Here is a 15,236-nt window from a genome sequence, read left to right as displayed (position 1 = left end):
AAGAATAACAGCGTTATTGTTCGTTGGTGTGGACACTAAAATATTTATCCTTATGTTATCTTTATAGTTATCATTCTTGGTGTGAACAGGCCTTAAGACTTCAGTCATAAACATAAGTGCAGTTAAACCTCTGACTCAATACAATGACAGAAAGCAGTCATGGTCTAAAGCTGCCACAAACCCCCAATTTCAGCAGCAAGAAAAAATGAAAGGGACAAAAAGGCTATATATACACATACATCTCTGCAGTCCTCCAGTGCAGACATTTTCTGGGCCACAGCCAATCCCTTAGGTTGGAAACAACTACTAATTATAACTTACAGAGGAAAGGTGTCAGTGCTAGGACTTGAAACCGTAAGTATCCTGAAAATATGCATTTGGCGAAACATGTTCCGACAAGACTCAAAGAAATGCACACAAGAGTTCAAAAAGTGGATCGGCTCTCAAAGAAAGATGTTGCAAAACACGACGACTGACGACAGACAGGTGGGGGGAGACAAACGATGTTCTTTCAGCTCTGCTGAACAGCCGACATGCAAAATACCATCCCAACCACAAAGCCTTCCGAGAACGCACTTTGTTTGGATTCTTTGTGAATTACGGAACAGAATTATTTAACAACCAACCCATATACTGAAATTAAATTAACTGGTACCTGCTTCTTACAACAGCATGAATTATATATGGAGTCATGTATGTGAAAACCCCCATCTATGTTTCAAAAAACCCATCCCCCCATCCATGGAGCATCTCCTCGCACCCATGCCCTTCTCCCTAACCCCCCGCAGCAGGTCAGATACATGCTGACAGCACTCATAATGAGAAGACTCATCTATGACCTTGACATATTTGACATGTGACAGCCATCAACAGTGTCTTTAATCTAGTCTACTGCCAACAAAAAACCCTTTGGTTTGAAAAGCGGAGTAGAAACACTATTAGATTCTGTTACCAGATTGGACTTATCTCAGATGTTTACCATGCCTGTGAGCTTTAAAGGGTTAGTTCACCCAAAAATGAAAATTCTGTAATTTATTACTCACCCTCATGCTGTTCCACACCCGTAAGACCTGTGTTAATCTTCAGAACATAAATTAAGATATTTTTGTTGAAATCCGATGACTCAGTGAGGCCTCCATAGCCAGCAATGACATTTCCTCTCTCAAGATCCATTAATGAACTGATTTAAATATGTTTTTAGTACATGTGAGTACAGTGGTTCAATATTAATATTATAAAGTGACAAGAATATTTTTGGTGCGCCAAAATAACAACTTATTTAGTGATGGCCGATTTCAAAACACTGCTTCAGGAAGCTTCGGAGCATAATGAATCAGCGTATCGAATCATGATTCGGATCGCGTGTCAAACCGCCAAACTGCTGAAATCACGTGACTATGGTGCTCCGAACCACTGATTCGACACGCTGATTCATTATGCTCCGAAGCTTCCTAAAGCAGTGTTTTGAAATCGGACATCACTATATAAGTCATTATTTTGTTTTTTTTTTGCCGCACCAAAAATATTCTCATCGCTTTATAATATTAATATTGAACCACTGTACTCACATGAACTGATTTAGATATGTTTTTAGTACATTAATGGATCTTGAGAGAGGAAATGTCATTGCTCCCTATGCAGGCCTCACGGAGCCATCGGATTTCAACTGAAATATCTTAATTTGTGTTCCGAAGATTAACGAAGGTCTTACGGGTGTGGAACGGCATGAGGGTGAGTAATAAATGACAGAATTTTCATTTTGGGGTGAACTAACCCTTTAAATAAAGCCTGATAAGCATTGGATGATGGAGAATAACAGGTTCTGTTGCAAAACAGTGAGTTGCCTTGCCGTCTACTACCTAAAAAGGTAACCCTTTTAAGGCGGCATCTTAACTGCAATGTCACCTCAAAAATTATGATTTACAATAGTGTTTGATGTTAGCATGTTGCTAAGCTAAATCATGATGATCTAATGAGTATAACAATATATTTTGGGGTGAACTATCCCTTTAAAGTAACAGAATTAAGTTCCATATTAATTCCATGCATTTTACACTGTAATTAAAGGGATAGTTCTCCCTCTCTTGCACACACAATATATACACACACACAAGAAATCAAACCTGTATGACTTTTTATTCTATTATTTTTATTATAATGTTGTTTTGCAATGTTGAAGGTGAGTAAATGATGACAAAATTAAAAAGTTTGGGTGAACTATCACTTTAAGGTAATAGAAGAGGATTCCATGCTAAATCCTTTGACACATATACTGCTGACATACATGTGACTGTGTAGCATTTTGCTTTAGGATGTGTTCACACTTGGCGTGTTTGATTAAATCGAACCCTGATGTGATTGCTCTGTTGGTGCGGTTCATTTGAATAAGTGTGAACGCTACCATCCAAACTCTGGTGCACACCAAACAAGCGATCTGAGACCCCTGAAAAGATTGGTGTTCCAAACAAACTCTGGTGCAGTTCAAATGAAATATGAACGCAACACGGACCAAAGACATGTAAACTAACCAAAAACAGGACCCTAAAGGACAGAATGCTCAAGCATACCTGTTTTTTCTCATCATAGCCATGATGTTGCCCAGGCATCTTAATTTGTGTGTGTGACGGAGAAATTCTTGCCGCTGTTTTGAGTCCTTTACATATTTCACAAGCTCTTCATGAGTTCTCAGCTCCATCATAAACCATCATAGTGAGCGCATAGGACTGAGCGAACCAGGACTAGAGGTATTGTTTTCTTTGTTTGGTCCAGACTAAAAGAACCAAGAGAACCAAACTAAGTGTGAACATACCCTCCTTACGAAAAAGAAGTGTGCTATTAGTATACTTCTTTTAAACTAAAAATAAGAAAGTATACTTTCAGTCTACTCTTTATATACTTCTCAGAAACATACTTTATGTACTTCTGAGAAATATACTTAAAATTGCACTTAAATATACTTGACTTATACTGACAGAAAAGTAAGTATATTTGGCCTATACTTGGACTCAGTCTTTTGATCGAGATATACTTAAAAGTATATTTATAAAAGTATAGTATAAAAATACATCGTTTGAAAATATTGATTTATAAAGAAAACAGGTATATTCCTACTTCTGAGTATCTGGATTTTTGTGTAGGCTAGTCCACTGGTAGTGTACATAGGAATTTAATTCAAATTTACTTCACTCTTTCATCGCCACTGACTGAATTTTCAGGCTATACAGTAGGGGGCTCTTTCTGTACTGAAAGAGTAGAGAATCTCCAGATCAAAATGCAGGAGAAGAAGAAGCTGAAACAAGCAATAGAAGGTTACTCACGCAAATGTAAAATAAAGCAATCATGGAAATGACATACAGTGAGTCTCAAACACCATTGTTTCTTCCTTCTTATATAAATCTCATTTGTTTAAAAGACCTCAGAAGTACAGGCGAATCTCAACATAACACCGACTGTTACGTAACAGTCGGGATCATTAATATGTACGCCCCCAATATTTGCATATGCCAGCCCATGTTCAAGGCATTTCACAAGGGCAGCCAGTATTAACATCTGGATCTGTGCACAGCTGAATCATCAGACTAGGTAAGCAAGCAAGGACAATAGCGAAAAATGGCAGATGGAGCAATAATAACTGACATGATCCATGATATCATGATATTTTTAGTGATATTTGTAAATTGTCTTTCTAAATGTTTCGTTAGCATGTTGCTAATGTACTGTTAAATGTGGTTAAAGTTACCATCGTTTCTTACTGTATTCACGGAGACAAGAGAGCCATCGCTATTTTCATTTTTAAACACTTGCAGTCTGTATAATGCATAAACACATCTTCATTCTTTAGAAATCTCTCCAACAGTGTGTAATGTTAGCTTTAGCCACGAAGCACAGCCTCAAACTCATTCAGAATCAAATGTAAACATCCAAATAAATACTATACTCACATGATCCGACGCATGCATGCAGTATGCATGACGAACATCTTGTAAAGATCCATTTGAGGGTTATATTAGCTGTGTGAACTTTGTAAATGCACTGTATTATAGTCGAGAGCTCGGGGGGCAGGGAGCACGCGATTTAAAGGGGCCGCCTGCTGAATCGGTACATTGTTAATGATGCTCCAAAATAGGCAGATAAAAAAAATTAATTAAAAAAAATCTATGGGGTATTTTGAGCTGAAACTTCACAGACACATGCAGGGGACACTTTAGACTTATATTACATCTTGTAAAAACTGGTTCTAGGGCACCTTTAAATGTTTCTCTTTTTTTTTTTTTTTAATGAAACTTAACCACATTTAAGTGTTGATAAAAAAAAGGATTCATGAAGCAAGAATAAAATGTTTTTAAAATGAAAAGAGTTAAAGTACGGTTAAAGCTATATTTTAAGCATAAAAAAATAATACCTAAATAGGAACATAGTACTAGTAGTATACTTAAAGTACAAAAATAATATATAAAAAGTAAACTATAAGTGTGATGTTATGTTCACTCTAAGAAAACTTACAAGTATACTTGCACTAAACTAGTAGTTTACTGAGAATATATTTCAAAGTGTACTTTCATATACTAAAAATGTACTACTAGTATTAAAATAGTAAACTACTAGTATACTTATAAGTTCACTTGTAGTACAGATGCAGTACAAATGAGAAACATAGCTGTGAACTAGTTGTGTAACAAACGTTTACCACTGTTACACTTATAGTACACTTAAATGTATACTTCAGTTGGGCCAATTTAGTCCCAAGCGGTATTAAAATAGTACACTTACAAGTTTACTACTAGTGCATTAATACTAGTATACTTACTAAGTATACTTAAAAAAATACTTGAACATTACTTAAGTATACTTGATAAAATGAACTTGAAGTATACTTCTTTTTCATAAAGGCTTAGTTTACAACATGATCAACTGTCATCTGCCACCAATGATTTTCTTAGATCTCATATGGAAAATGAAACAGTGTCTCCATTATTTTCCTCTGCCAAAGCTGGCACCCTGAAGTTACAGTCTGAGATGCTCGCCAAAAAAAGAACTAGGATGCACTGAGGGGAAAAAATAAAAAAGAAAGAAAAAAACCCCAGAAAATTCGCAATTAGATTTTTCCCTCAAATCATGCAGCTGTACATAAATAAATATTTGGGATTTGCAATGCAATTTTGGATTGTCAAAAAAAAGAACTTAAGAAGTAGCATAATTATGTACCTTAAAATGCAGTCTATATAGGCAGCTGACTATGTTTTAGAATGGAGCTGAAGTCTGAGCTGCTAAGCAAATGAACTTTGACAGTTGAGACAGAAAATTTTGAAAGGTCAGATTGCTAACAAGACCAATCAACATAATGTGGTATCAGATAACCTTGCATGATGTTTATCACCTGTCTGAGGCTGATTTCAATCTATTAAAATGTCTGTTTAATTGTCTGTATTTTCCATTTTACAAACCTAACTAAAACATGTACACTGTTTTACAGCTAGGCAGCTATTACAGCAATTTAGCCTAACTATTCATCTCAGGGGTGCAGCATTTTTTGCATGCAGGAGTAATTATCTCAAAATACTTGGCATTTACAATTTGGAAAGCTCGTAAAATCTTCATCAAGCGTAGGTCATGCGTGATAGTTACTGAAGTGTGAGGGTATTTTTGTAATTTGGAAATCTCATGAGGTAGATTCGACAGAAACGTGGCCTGACATGCATGTTATGTGCGAGGCCAACAAGTACAGCAGCACGCTAAACGGCTAAAGATGCCTAGTGTTTACAGGGTCAGCCAAGATAACCAACAGACAAAAATCACTCCAACCACAGGATTTCCTCATTTTGTGTCACTCGAGGATGCTTCATCGTGCTGCATGGCCAGCGAGAGCTTCCCGTGACCCTCGATGACTGGAAACTATGATGCAAAACACAAATGCACGCCTACTGAAAGAGAAACCAAACCAAAACCGCTGAACCCGCAAATCACTTTGCAATTCAGCGTCCACACTGAAAACACTTCAGGAAGAAAAGAAAAAAAAGATCCATGTGCGGTTTGCTCTTCCTTTGAGATTAAAATATAATGGAAGTAATACTACATGCTAGACGCATGCTACTACTGCTAAATTTCATATACAATGGCTTTGAATATCACTCATCCAATTGGAATTTAGAGTCGGAATGGATTTGGAAGTCATATTTTTAGTCTTTACTGAATGTTGGGGTCAAATCTCTGGGTCACACTGTGTCACAGCTTAGTGGTAGCATTGTGATAGGATGGTCTACTGCTCCAATGCATCAAAGCTCAAGGGCATACACCAAAAATACACACGCACACAAAGTATTCAGGCACATAAATCAGGAAAGTAGCACAGAGTAAGGCCAAGTGATGCAGCATTAGTCGGTCAGCAATGTCAGAGGACACTGGATGATCTGCACTGCTACTAAAGTTGCCAACCATTTTGTTTATCACAAAACTATCCCATATTTATAGGAATATTTCACAGAAAACAAAAAATCTGTCATCATTTACTCACCCTCATGTTTTTCCAAACCGGCATGACTTACTTTCTTCTGCAGAACGCAATGAAAGATATTTTTCAAAAACATCTCAATGTATTTCAATGAAATCAATTGTTGTTTTTTACCCCACTGACTTTAATTGTATGAGCGAAATCAGCTGGAACATTATACAAAATATCTACTTTTGTGTTCTGCTGAAGAAATAACTGGGTCATTCTGTGTCTATTCAACCAAAGGTCCTCAGCTAAAATTTTTGATTTTGATCTTTTTTTTTCCTGTTGAAAGAAATACATGAATGAAGAAAAACCAAGAACCAAAGGTTCCATATTATATTCATTAATTTTATTCAAATTAACCTCTATTTAAAGGGATAGTTCACAAAAAAAAAAAAAAAAATTAAATACCTGAAGGACCTGATATTTCTTCTGTGGAACACAAAATATATTTTGAAAAGGTCTGTGTTTTGTTTTTGTTTTTTTTCATTGAATGAAAGTCAATGTGGTCCAATGTTGTTTTGCAATGTTGAAGGTGAGTAAATGAGGACAAATTTCATTTTTGGTGAACTATGCCCTTAAAGTAATACAATTGGGATCCAAATTGGATCCATTTATTTTATATTAAAACTGCTGTCCATAACTTTTTTTGGTTAAAAATGATCCAAAATGAATTATTGAGCAAGTACATAACCAGCTAATGCTCAAAACTATCTCCTTACCTTAGTCCGATTCATAATGGTAAACTTGTAATAATGTTTTATAATTCAGTTGGTACTGGTGGGTTTTCACTGGAAAAATCGAGCATGCCGCCACTTGTCTTTGCGTCATTAAGTCACGTCTGTTTACATAAAGCCTTCTCTCACAGCAGCTGCAATAATTAAACTTATCATTTTGATGGCGGATTGTATGGTATGTCAAATTAACATTAGAGATTAGACTGTACAGAAATTTAAAGGTGCCCTAGAATCAAAAATTGAATTTATCTTGGCATAGTTAAATAACAAGAGTTCAGTACATGGAAAAGACATACAATGAGTTACCTCATGGCTTCCTCCTTATATAAATCTCATTTGTTTAAAAGACTTCCGGAAAACACCCGGATCTCAACATAACACCGACTGTTACGTAACAGTCGGGATCATTAATATGTACGCCCCCAATATTTGCATATATGCCAGCCCATGTTCAAGGCATTAGACAAGGAAAGGCAGTATTAACGTCTGGATCTGTGCACAGACAAGGTAAGCCAGCAAGAACAACAGCGAAAAATGGCAGATGGAGCAATAATAACTGACATGATCCATGATAGCATGATATTTTTAGTGATATTTGTAAATTGTCTTTCTAAATGTTTCATTAGCATGTTGCTAATGTACTGTTAAATGTGGTTAAAGTTACCATCGTTTCTTACTGTATTCATGGAGACAAGAGCCGTCGCTATTTTCATTTTTAAACGTGCAGTCTGTATAAGGCATAAACACAACTTCATTCTTTATAAATCTCTCCAACAGTGTAGCATTAGCCGTTAGCCACAGAGCATAGCCTCAAACTCATACAGAATCAAACATAAACATCAAAATAAATACTTTACTCACATAATTGGAAGCATGCATACAGCATGCATGACGAACATCTTGTAAAGATCCATTTGAGGGTTATATCAGCTGTGTGAACTTTGTAAATGCACTGTAATATAGTCGAGAGCTCGTGTGGCAGGGAGCAGGCGATTTAAAGGGGCGGCGCTGCCAAAATCAGGGTATAGTTAATGATGCCCCAAAATAGGCAGTTTAAAAAATTTATTTAAAAAAAATCTATGGGGTATTTTGAGCTGAAACTTCACAGACACATTCAGGAGACACCTTAGACTTATATTACATCTTGTGAAAAAGCATTCTTGGGCACCTTTAAATCTACAGGTAACACTAATACACACTAAATACACATAGTCACGCAATGCTGATGTTGTTATTTTTTTCAAATTCTTACTTTTGTCATACTTGTTCCCCGTACAATCTGTGATTCCGGAGTACAGTATCCACCGGTGCGGTGACTGACAGCAAACATTAGATTCATCCACGCTGAGGAGCCATGCCGATGCACAACCCACGTAAAGATGATAATTCCGCAATAACTGCAATTGCAGGTTTCAAACAGAGATGGCGAGTGGCGACAAAGAGGCAAAACTTAAGGACTGCAGCTTTAATTACTGTTTTTAGTTTTAATCAAACCTTTAAGACTTTCTTCTGTGCAACACAAAAAGTATAAGGGGTTTTTTTTGTCTTTACAATGAAAGTCAATGGGGTCCAATGTTGTTTTGAAATGCTGAAGGTGAGTAAATGATGACAAAAACAATTGCTTTAAGGAAACAGAACTGGGTTATATTAAATCCATCCACATTACACTTACACAGCTGCAGACTGTGTAGAATTTCGCTTTTGTTTACAACATGATCAACTGTCACCTGCCACCAATGGTTTACTTAGATGTCAAATGGCAAATAAAACTGGGGGTGTCTGTTATTTTCCTCTGCTGAAGCTGGCATACTGGCAGACTGACTTAGATGCTCGCCAATCAAGAAATAGGATGCATTAAGAGGAAGACAAACAAAGAGAACGGCGACAGAGCATATAAATCAATCGGCTGTCGTATGAGCCTCTTCACACTGCACATCAGAGCAGCAAAGAGCTATAACTCTGAGTCAGCACTTCCATGCAAATCTGGCCTTAGTCTGAGCAGAGTGCAGCAATTCTTCATCTACAGTGTACAAGGAGGGTCTCAGAGCACCAATGCACTGCAGCACTGGCTATCTGGCTACTGAGTGTTATCTCCAATAACAGATCTCTATTAGCGAAACACCCTAAACATGTGTCTAAAATGCATTACAATACATATACAATGACAAAAACATCTCTCTTCCCATATATGTGTGTGCATGCCACAGCTTCAGGCATGGGCGGGTGTCTAAGTGTATAATGTTAGCACTAAATAAGATGTTCCTGTTTGACTGTGCTGGAGGGTGTGCTGGAATGAGGGACCAGAGTGGGAATGGAGACGGATGAGGGAGAAGAGGTGAATTCTTTGGCTTTAAACCATACTATTACAGCCGAGCGATCCGAGCCAAGCCCTCCGCAGGAGAAACATCATGTGACAGGGAGGAACAATGCATCCAGATCTCTGCATTGCTGAGGCGTTATTTTGGGAGTTTGGCATTGGTCTTACACCTTAGTGTGGAGCAGCTCATTTCTGGCATGCTTTGCATTTTAGCAGGATACACAATGGACTGTGAAATATTGGCCACATGTCCAATGACACCACTTTTCAATTAATTAAAATAACAATGTATATACCAAGGAAATTCAATTAATACCACAATATTACCACAGCACCATGTCAAATCAACCATGATAAGTACTTGTGTGTACATGAAAAAAGCCTGAACATATTTTTCACTGGTCAAGGATTCCACATGGGCATTGATCCAATTTGATTTTGTATTGACAGTGGGTTTTGGAACGCAGAGAGGGAATACCTGTTTAACACACTGCACTGGTTAACGAATGTATCATGTGGGAAACCCCGTCAAACCATTTCCCAAGCTGCCTCCAATCTTCTACGGCCAGTAAAGAGGAAAAGAATGAAAAGCTAAAGTATGTAAGCATCTTTGCCAAGTGGCCCTAGATCCATTTCAGTAAAAAGCCCAGGGAGTCTGCATGAATTCACTCTTTCACAATGAAAAAAAACAATCAGAACAATACAATATGGCTTTAGGTCACTGGTCTAGACTTGGTTGGCAATGGTAGGGAAGGAAAGGAAATGCGAACGAATCATTCATTATGTGTCTCGTAAGGTTATGCATACATTTCTCTGGAGGCCTGGGACATTCCAGGGGGTTTCGCATATAATTGCAACTTAGCGGCCTTGTCCCAACATACATGTGATTCTCATTATGTTGTAGTACATTGTGGCAGCCTCAAGGCTCCAATTATCCATCAACGCTGAATGTGGAATACTCATCACTGCCCGTATCTAAACCATAAGTGGTTGATGCGTCCTCCTAGTAATAGTGTTTATTATGAACTGCCCTCAGACGCTGAGGAAAACCAGAGCAACCAGCCAAATTTATCCCCTTATTCCCTTTCGCCGGACTTCCAGCCGCCTTTTTGAAATATGAATGGCGTAAAATTGTGTTAGTGTGTCACAAAAACGTAAAACACGAAGTCCCTTGTGAAGCTAACTTTGACCTTGGTGACAATAAACTGCGACTTTGGTCTCAGTTCCAATGACTGTCACATTGAAATGTGAATGAAAGAGTGAGTGTGTGCTAATGAGCTCATGACTGAGTGACCTATCCAGTCAGTCTTTAAATAGTCAAGTCCACAAAGAGGACAAACACAATGCACAGCCGTTTCCCCGTATGACATCATGTGTCCAGCGGCTCAGTGGAGTTTCCTGACGCTGCCCTACTGAGACTCCCCACAGGAAAAGGGCACTTACACTTTTTCGCATAAGCACACATGCACAATGACGCACAATAGCTCAAATCACAATAATCTCAAAAATGTCCTGACCAGTGTGCGACAACACTGACCAGCACTGTCCCCTTTACGGGCCTAAGTTGCTTGATGGCAAGTTTGATTTGCATTTTCATTCAAATAAAAGGACCAGAGGATTGTAAACAAAACAACCAACTAAGTAGGGACTGTGCTGTGAATTGGCACTGCGTTCAGGCGATGGTCAACGAATTTAAACCCATGCTGTTTGTTGCATTCTATTAATTTCTTAGAAAGTTACATAACATGACAGTTAAGCCAAACTTTTCTCCAGAGGTAGATGGCTGTTCATTCTGCTCGATTTTAAACTAGCAATTAGATCATTTACAGATGCAGGATGGACTCTGCCCCCATAAAAGTTGGCCTATTTGCCTTAAAAGTCCATTCAGTAGGGTTTTAGTTACATATAGCATCTTATTCGTTTCAATAGATTTTGGACATGATACTAACACATATCGGCCTGGATTCATGACGTTTGTTTACTAAAGGGTTAGTTCACCCAAAAATGTAAATTCTGTCATTAATTACTCACCCTTATGTTGTTCCAAACCTGTAAGACCTTCGTTCATCTTCAGAACACAAATTTGATCCATTTGGTCCATAGACAGCAATATAATCACCACTATCAAGGTCCAGAAAGGTACTAAAGACATCGTTAAAACAGTCGACGTGACTGCAGTGGATCAATGTTAATTTTATGAAGCGATGAGAATACTTTTTGTGTGCAAAACCACAACAAAATTAACGACTTCAACAATATCTTCTCTTCTGTGTCACTCTCATAGGTTGTTTAGGTTCAGCGCTTCCAGGTTCTACGTCAAAATGCCAATATGATTTTACACGCTCCCTGTGCAAGCAGGGGGTCACAGGGGGAGCATACTATCATTGCGCCTGCTGCACCCATGGTACTGCAGGAAAGTTCCTTGTTTATTACGCCGGAATGAGAGTATAGTCCCTAGCCATATCAGCCTAGAAAAACGCAACTTTTCATTTTCCGTCGGTCTTAGTACACGATGTAACTACAGAAGAGTCAAGTTTTAAATAGGAAAAATACTGAAACTCTTTGGTCATTTTTGAGCGAGATGCTAACGGTCTAATCAGATTCAATGAACTATGCTAAGCTATGCTAAAAGTGGTACCGCCAGACCCGGAGATGAGGCTGAATGGATTCAAAAACGGTAAAACTCAACTGTTTAACTCTAGGGGAGGTGGAAAATTAGACTATTTTCAAAAAAAGTGGAGTGTTCCTTTACTATAATCACTATAAGCTTTCAATCAGGTGCAGCGTGATTGGCTACAATGCTCAGCGTTGCAAATCGTGCTGTAAGCCTTTAACGGTCTACAGACAGATCATGTACACAAGTAAGCACGGGACCATTTGAAAGCAGCTGTCAAATGCACTGAATTGAGTTAAAATATTCTTGGCTATTGCACCCGCAGTCCGCCCGTGCCTACCGCGCGTCCGACCCGCACCGCACCCAACACGTAAATATTATTCCACCTGTTACATAAAATTTGGGTCGGGTACCTGTCCGCGTGCAGGACTCTGGGCCGGCTCCTGCGTAAGCATTACACGAATGCGTTGTGCTGCTCACGTGATCAGCTTTGGCCAATACTGAGCCAGCATTCAGACGTAAACACGGATCCTTCACTGTGCTTACTGCGTCAACTGCATAAGGACAATGACAGGGAAGAGAAGAGATTGTTGAATAAAGTTGTTATTTTTGTTCTGTTTTTGCGCACAAAGTATTCTCGTCACTTTATAAAATTAACGTTGAACCACTGCAGTCACGTCAACTGTTTTAACAATGTCTTTAGTAGCTTTCTGGACCTTGAAAATGTTGATTATATTGCTGTCTATGGACGAGTCATATACCTCTCGGATTTCGTCGAAAATATCTTAATTTGTGTTCCGAAGATGAACGAAGGTCTTGCGGGTGTGGAACGACATGAGGGTGAGTAATTAATGACTAATGAATTTTCATTTTTGGGTGAACTAACCCTTAACTGCATGCTGATCCATACCATCAATCATGTTAAGCAAGGCAAGTTTATATATATATAGTACATTTCATACATGGTGGTAATTCAACCATGTATGTAACCATAAAAAATATGAGGGTCATAAAAGGAAATTACACTTAAAATAAACAGTTATGTTGTGTTTGTAAAGTTCCTTAGGTATACACACACACACACACACACACACACACACATTATACATATAAAACAGCTTTTTCTAGAAGACAGAGTGTTCTGGATTCTTCATCATTTGTAAAACTTTAGCAATTTAGCAAACAATTACCGAGTACACCTTTAGCTACTGCCTGAAAATTATACATAAGAGAAAGAATACACATGCTATTCTGCTGGTGAACATGCACATATGCCATAAATAAATTAGTTTGTTTATTTGTGGCCCATGTCAAAATGAAAGCCCTCTGCACTGTATTCACCTTGTTTCAGCAGTAAGCAGAGAGACTCATTAAGGTGAGCTTCACATTCCACATTCATGCACAAACCAGTCTAGAGATGATGTCATCTTCATTTCTGTCCCCCTCGAAAACAACTCAATTCCGTACAGCAACTTTGTCCGTTAAGCAGCTGGCTAACGTCAGACAATAAAACAATAGTTTGTTTGCCTCTCGCATGTCACTCGCCAAACAACTGACGTGCGGGACGAGTGAAAGACAAGGCGTGCAATGCATGAAATGTGTCTTACCCCAGTCTAGGAACTCCAGGACGTTTTTCTCTCTTCTGAGGGGAGAATTATTGCACTCATCGTAAAGGCAGACAAGAACATCCAACAAGGTCTCCACGCTAAAGCACTGGCCGCTGGACTGAGATGGGCCATCTAGAACCAGTTTCTCCAGCTTCTTCAAACGCACCTCTCCAGACATGGTTTCGAATGGTGCTGATGCCTCACAGTATGGTTAGTATTTGCTCCCACGGTAGCAAATGGGACCGGCCAGTGGCACACTTGAGTGATTGCTCCGAAAAACTTAAAGGCTCAAAAAATATAGTCGAGCTTAAGGGGGTCAATCATGGTCCCTCTCGTACCGATGCGTCCATATCAATCCACAACATCATGAATTCGCAGTCCTTAGATGCATAGAACTTACAGCCATCGACCCTGCCCTGGCCGGTGGATTTGACGTATATAAACCTAAGCTTATGTATTCCCGATTTCAGCTTCTCCTTTGAAGGACACTTCACAAAAGAATCACCAAAAAAGTTTAAAGCAATCCCCTGAGATATGATGATATCTGTGGTTATCCATAATGCAGTAACAAAAGCGCATCAGCAGCACGGGATCTGCATTGCTACAAAGCCCCATATGCCCCTCCTCTGGCAGGACTGCGAAAGCCTTAGCAAGCTATTTTTCCTTTAAATTCCTATCTTCGTATATACAAAACGCTGGCGGAGAGAGCAAGCCTTGGGTTCGAAAACGGTTACGCGATATGCACTTGTCGAGGGAAGCTTTGCGGCGAGGAGCTGAAAATGCGCGTCCTCGTTCATGTCGTTGGAGGACTCTGCTCTGCTGCCTTCCCCTGCTCTGCTCCCGGTCGCCGTGTGTCTCACTCTCTCTCTCTCACAGCTCGCTGCTGCTGCTGCAGGCAAAACCCGACATCATCATGGCGACCGTCACGGCATCTGCTGCGGGGAATGGAGGGATATGCTGGAGGGAAATAGTAGAGTAGTGTATATTAGAGCAGTGCGCGAATTATCCGCCAATTATTCACTGACCTTCAGGGGGGTCGACCTTATTAAGGGATTTCTGTCAGTAATTTGCCGTTGAGGTTCGTTTCGCTTAACCCAAATTATCTTTTAGCGCAGTGCGCTAATTATTTAAACAATTACAAGTTACACCCAAGTTATGTTATTTCCTTGTGGTAAATAAATAATAAACTGAAAACGGCAGGACTTTTTTGTTGACTTACGTCTGAAGGTGACGGAAAGAGCTCGAGCAACGTACTGTTGCTATGGTTACCTCTGCAGGCGAACGCGGCTAGGCTATTTATCGCACTTTGACTAACTTGTTTTTGGTTACTCGTACGTTTAATGCATTTTACGTGTGTATTATGTGGGGGCCTTAAAGGGATAGTTCACCCAAAAATGAAAAATCTGTCATCATTTACCCAAATCTGTATGAATTTCTTACTTTCTTCAAACAGTTGATGGACCCCATTGAC

The 15,236-nt window shown here is 39.0% G+C and overlaps 1 protein-coding gene across 6 annotated transcripts in view; it reads right to left on the bottom strand.

The window, feature by feature from the left end:
• Positions 1-15,081, bottom strand: part of cdc42bpab (CDC42 binding protein kinase alpha (DMPK-like) b) — a 77,639-nt gene extending 62,558 nt beyond the window's left edge. For 2 of the 6 annotated variants that reach the window (XM_048207177.1, XM_048207176.1), the window contains exon 1: positions 13,766-14,965. In XM_048207177.1, the coding sequence (XP_048063134.1) occupies positions 13,766-13,943 (178 nt within the window). In that variant the 5' untranslated portion in view covers positions 13,944-14,965. The other 4 variants (XM_048207173.1, XM_048207174.1, XM_048207172.1 and 1 more) reach the window with 4 other exon arrangements.
• Positions 15,082-15,236: the final 155 nt, after the last annotated feature.

The sequence above is a fragment of the Megalobrama amblycephala genome, linkage group LG11 (assembly GCF_018812025.1).
Source record: "Megalobrama amblycephala isolate DHTTF-2021 linkage group LG11, ASM1881202v1, whole genome shotgun sequence".
NCBI lineage: Eukaryota > Metazoa > Chordata > Actinopteri > Cypriniformes > Xenocyprididae > Megalobrama > Megalobrama amblycephala.
This window is presented reverse-complemented; position numbering and strand designations above follow the sequence as displayed.